The sequence below is a fragment of the Perca fluviatilis genome, chromosome 12 (assembly GCF_010015445.1).
Source record: "Perca fluviatilis chromosome 12, GENO_Pfluv_1.0, whole genome shotgun sequence".
Classification (NCBI taxonomy): Eukaryota; Metazoa; Chordata; class Actinopteri; order Perciformes; family Percidae; genus Perca; species Perca fluviatilis.
The window spans coordinates 16,280,130-16,285,794 of NC_053123.1; the positions used below are offsets into that span (position 1 = coordinate 16,280,130).

General features: G+C 38.5%; 1 protein-coding gene across 2 annotated transcripts; it reads right to left on the reverse strand.

The window, feature by feature from the left end:
- Nucleotides 1–808: 808 nt before the first annotated feature.
- cd302 (CD302 molecule) lies at nt 809–5,136 on the reverse strand. 2 transcript variants are annotated; one of them, XM_039817599.1, is made up of 6 exons: nt 4,955–5,136; nt 3,259–3,384; nt 2,988–3,098; nt 2,043–2,225; nt 1,882–1,902; nt 809–1,777 (listed from the first exon to the last, which is right to left on the reverse strand). In XM_039817599.1, the coding sequence occupies exons 1-6, from the start codon at nt 5,043–5,045 to the stop codon at nt 1,575–1,577; spliced, it is 735 nt and encodes a 244-aa protein (XP_039673533.1). In that variant the 5' UTR covers nt 5,046–5,136; the 3' UTR covers nt 809–1,574. The 2 variants fall into 2 exon arrangements, with proteins under 2 accessions (XP_039673533.1, XP_039673534.1); XM_039817600.1 differs by lacking the exon at nt 4,955–5,136 and adding an exon at nt 4,341–4,890.
- Between the last annotated feature and the right edge of the window lie 529 nt (nt 5,137–5,665).

Consider the following 5,665-nt stretch of genomic DNA (forward strand, 5'->3'; position numbering starts at 1 on the left):
ATAAAAATTGATGTGCATGAATAAAAAAAATTATTTCCTGCCGACTTCTCCTAGTTCTGTTTCATCTCAGCACACGCTGAGATGTCAACACAGCCACTGGACATTTGAAGGGAGTGGCACTTTTCAGATGACAGTGATGTAGATATCCTTTCAGAACTAATTAAGACTCCATCCCCAATTTTAGTGTCCTAATTAATCCTTATTCTCCTCAATTATGCACTGACATATATATTTAGCAAAATTGTTCTATATAGATCACACACACACACACTCAATGGAGAGTGATCATTCTTTTTTTCTCAACTTGCACATTTTTGACACTGCTGGACAACCCAAGGCTGGAAGGCGACATATTACTGGTAGCATACTACTAGAAATACTTGCGGTTACTGCCTAATAGAACGTTCTGACTCAGATTGATTCAACAAAAGCAAAAACAAGCACTTCTTATAGTTACACATACTTTATTATGAAAACACACAGGGGCTCAGATCCTGCAAAATGAATCTCAAATATTGCACAAAACCATTTATGCTGTTAAAAGTGTACATAAGTATTAAGAGGGGTATTTTACACAATGTAATATAAGAATTTTGTCATCATTTTAAACTACGCCCAACACATGGAGGACTTACAGTATTTCCAACACCAAAATCATGACCACTCTCCTAAAAATAAAGCAAGGATAATGCCAAGATTGGATTTCATGGGGCAGCAAGGAACACAAAAAATACATATTGTTCTTTTAAAAACAGATTGAAAATATAAGGAATGAATGAAATGTAGACATGCAATCATACTGACAACAATTACATGTTCAAACTCAAGCTGGGTTTTTGTTCGGATCAAGCTATTTACATGTGCCCTTGATAGCCTGCAATTGAGAATTCCTGTTTCTTTGAATACTGCGTAAAATGGACTCCACTGGTTTAAAAGACATGAGCATTTACCAGGCAGTCAAGGTCTAATGGAAGCATGCGATTGGTTGCATTATGTGAAATGTAGAATCCAGCATTTTTGGAGCTTGATACACACTAGGGACTAAACATCAGGGTGTCTCACTCTCTGCTGCATCAATTGCCCATTCTTATTTCAATCTCCCTCTTTTTAGTCCCTCAAGGTTTATGGCAATGCAATACTAAATCGCTGAGCATTTCTGTCTGCTCACAAAAAGTATGAAAGCTTTGCTCTTTATTTAATCCCTTCCATGAGCAATAGTTGGTTACTTTTAATATGCAAGAGAGAAATAATGATACCAAAGGTTATCAAGGAATGTGTAGTGCTTGATAATAATGTTACACATGACACGTGGACCAGACTGCAAAGTTGCTGATGCACCAGTCTGGAAAATGTACAGATGATTGTTCATTAGTGCAAATGACAAAAAAAAAAACCAGAAGCAGTGAGATGTTAATGTGCAACAGTGAGACGTTAGTATTCGAGTAAGCCTGACCTCAGTTTATACATTATTCTGAGTCATGTGTGTAACGTGTTAACCCAAAACTATTTCAGTAACCGTTTTCTCTACCCAGTGAGCCTGGTGCTTCCTGTTGTGGAACAGAGGGAAGGTTCTCCTATGGCACGCTGTCAGTCTCCTCAGCCTCCACCAGACAGGACCGGTCTGTGTCCAGGACTCGGAACGGGGGGTGGTACTCAAATGCCGTGAGGATAGTGGAGCCGAGGTTGTACTTATGCTGCAGGAACCAAATGACTGCTGAGACTCCCATGATAGCCACCACGCTGAGAATGACCAGGGCGGACAGCAGCGCGCTGGGTTCTGAGGAGAGCAAGTAACAATGCAAGGAAGGTCACTAACTATAAACACAAAATCACAGAGGAATAAGTAAAGAAACAGCAAAAACAGCTCAAAGGTCGACTTACTCGGTTTGGCTTCCTCTGCCTCTGAAAAGAAAAGAAAAAAAAACAGTGTGAGATAGGTGGAAAACAATTCAAACCATATTTTCTGAAGTCTTACTTTCAAAAGATCTGAAAGTTAAATAGCATACCAATAGGTCTTAAAAACATACAAACTTTTATCTTACTCTGATTTGTCTCACAGACCACTCCATTCTCCGCCTGTTCCAGGCAGCTGACATTTTCCCACTTTCCTGTGTTGCTGTGCAGAGCCACACACGTATCCAAGGGCAAAAGGTCTGACGAAGACAAGATGTCTTCCCAGTTACTGAATCCTACAGGTTGCTCACCGAACCACCTCATGTCCTCACCTGACAAGGCACAACAATCAGTACTGCAGAATAATGGGCCAGAATACAGCCACTACCACAAGCAATGTCAACCAAATAATGGCGGGATTATAGTGGCCCTTTTGCTTTGCCATTGATCTTCCTTCAGCATTTGCACAAACTACACTAAACTGTGTTACAACACAAAATAATGTTGAAAGTAAATAGGTTTCCCTCCTTAGAATTTACACTAATTGATTTATTTTTTCTGGTAGCTTAGAGTCCCTGACGGTTTCACACAACAGGATTTCCTGAATTGTGCCAGGATTTAGAGACAATAATGTATAAGACAGACAAGCTTTCAAAAGAAGCTAGCACTAGCAGAAAATCTAAATCAAACGTGTTTCAAGAAAATAGAGTAATAACTAAAACAGAGCAGACAAAAAAAACTGAAATATCTAAGATCATTTTTGAGTAAAGATCATTTATCTTTACTCAAGTTAAACTTTTTATGTCAAACTGTCTCAGAGGTCAAAAATACATTTTCACGCCTAATTTTTAAGCCGACATAGACAAGAAGTCCGAAAAGTTGATCACTTATGATCAATGGACTTTGATATATAACACTTATAACATCTGAAACAAAACCCTTTAAGATTCAGTGTTGGTTTTCCACCTAGTTACCTCCAAACAAGTGTTAAACAAGTTGTATTTGTTCCTTTCTGATTGCTATAGAGAATCAGAGTGTATTTTATGGAAGTGAGCCAGCTTCTTTTCACAGTCCTCCGGTCACATGGTACTTACTGTTTGTGTCATAATACATTCCCAGCCACACGTTGACATTGTTTTTCCACACTGCTGGGCTATATTTAATGACAAAGTCATTCTCCTCAGCGCTTTGGATGGTCAAAAGCTCTAGAAAAAGCATAGCAATGTATGACAACAGAATTACTTACACACACTTACACACACACACACACACACACACACACACACACACACACACACACACACACACACACACACACACATTTAGTCTTTGACAAGATATTTGAAAATAAAATGTCTCAGGTACCAAATCCTTGGCAGAGTGTTTTTGCTCTTTCAAAAGTGTAGCTTTTGATTGTGTCTTCTTCTCCGTGGACAAAGTAGTAACATCCGCCTCCAAATGGTACCCAGGTGCGTCCGTCTGCAGGGCAGTCTGAGGAAAAACCATGGGACAACCCGGTAATGGAAAGATTTGGCTCCTGACCTATCTAGATTTCTTTTAGGTACGAAACATCAAATCACCATTTTAAGATGCAACAGCTTTGCATCATGTTTGATTGGATAGTTGATACTACAACCCCCAACAGACTGTACGTGTCTGTACCCTGTTGGTTAGTTTCAACTTATGACCACTGTTCCTCTTTATCAATATAGTTTGTGCCTGTGTTTAGCAAATGGTGTCATGCTTTTCTACTAGAAACTAGTGTAGCAGAACATTTCTAGACTGTTCCACTTAGTGTTTTACTGCTGCACCTGTTATTTGGGATCACATTATTTTCCCCTCTATGGAGCTCTGTTGTTAGTCTCAAGCAGTGGTGGAGGAAGTACTCAGATCTTTTACTTAAGTAAAAGCAGCAATACCACAGTGTAAAAATACTCTATTACAAGTAAAAGTCTTGGATTATAAATCTTACTTAGTAAAAGTACAAATGTATTAGCATCAAAATACACTTAAAGTACCAAAAGTAAACATACTCATTATGCGGAATGGCCCATTTCAGAATGATTCATACAAGATTGCTGGATTGTAACAATTGATGCATACATCACTTTAATATTGCAGCTGGTCAAGGTGGAGGTAATTTCAACTACATGTGTATATGTAGCTTCATCTATAATAATAATAATAATAATAATAATATCATAATGTATTAGTTGATTTATGTGTTGTATTAATAATCGGAATTTGCAGTAAATATAGTTACTAAAGTTGTCAGACGGATGTAGTGGAATATAAAGTATAACATTTAGCTTCTAAAATGTAAATTGGAGTAGAAGTATGAATTAGCATAAAATTGAAATAACGTTACTCAAGTAAAGTAACGTTCCAGTACAAGTCTCAAGCCTCAAAATTGTACTTACAGTATTAAGTAGAGTAAATGTACTTACTTAGGCTACAATCCAACACTGGTCTCATACACTATCTTACACAAATGTTGCTTTAATCTGAGAGGTCTCATCTTTGTAGCAGTGTTTTAAGTGGCACTTTACAGTTAATACTTTTCCAGTTAGTATCCCTTTTGATTGGCGACATCGCTAGTCATTCCTCCACATGACGTTACCGGGCCAAATGAGGCACCTTCAGGCAACGTCTAAAAAAATTCTGCCTTGAAATACACCCACCTCTAAAAAGGGAAAACACGGGTTTTACATTTGTTTTATTTGCTTGTGGGTTTCGCAACATAGGGAAGCACACAACTTTACGTGACATGTCAAGCTTGGTTCATAAGTTATGTTGCCATATGCAAAACAACAGCGTCGACATTCAGTGCAACAATTGGTTTGCTAACAGTGAAACACTGTATGTCTAGTCAAGGCTACTGAAATCAGACACAAAACAAACACAAATACAAAGTACAAAGAGTTAAGGGCACTTGCTGTAACACAGGCCTACGCAATGCTAATTTAAACGGGTACGTGCGTACAACCGTAGCTAAGCATGCCATGCAAAAAGAGATCACGTTCATTTATCTTTGAGTGGAGATTCAGATTTAAACTCTTACCTCCCGTTATACCCAACTGCAACTGAACACACAACACAAAGACACAGCATAACGGTGATAGGTAACGGTGACTTTTCTCCAGTGACTCCATGGCAGCGAAGACAAATAATCACGTACCACCAAACTACTTTTCTGACTGTTGCTCGACTCTAGTGTCAGCAGCAGCAGCAGCAACGTGAGCGAGATCCCACCCACACAAACACACAGTACAAAGGCTCACAAACATGGCCTCAACACCAACACTAATAAATACAGTGTAAACCCGCCAGTCTGCACTAATTTCACCTACATTGGTTTACACCAAGTTCATGTTAATAATTGTCGTTATTGCTTTTTCATATCTGGCATTACAAACCAATACCATTTGAACAATATTATCTGCGATTTCATTAGAAAAATCGAGCACGTAGACAATTTATGCAAATGTAGGCTAATGTTGGAATAGCTTCCTTGGTTGCTATGATAATATAATCAAACAGACTACAGTCCTTCAGGCTCTGATTATTTTATACACAGCTGGCCTCTAGATGGTGCTGTACACACAGTGCTCATCACACTGACGTTTCTGGATTTGCATTGTTGTTCTTTTAAATCGTTTTATTCTGTAGCCTAACGTTACAATGCAAGCGATTTGCAACACACTCAAATGTTCTCTGCAAACTTCAATGGTTATCATTGACTATGTTTCTGACGCTGTGGTCACATGTTTTT

What these genes read in the sequence shown, in the direction of transcription:
- cd302 (XM_039817599.1), bottom strand. Translation starts at nt 5,045, where the DNA reads ATGGAGTCACTGGAGAAAAGTCACCGTTACCTATCACCGTTATGCTGT. An exon ending in GCAGTTGGGTATAACGGGAG is followed by an intron (nt 3,385 to 4,954) that starts GTAAGAGTTTAA and finishes GTTTTTCCTCAG; the next exon opens with ACTGCCCTGCAGACGGACGC. An exon ending in AATGTATTATGACACAAACA is followed by an intron (nt 2,226 to 2,987) that starts GTAAGTACCATG and finishes GTGCCTTGTCAG; the next exon opens with GTGAGGACATGAGGTGGTTC.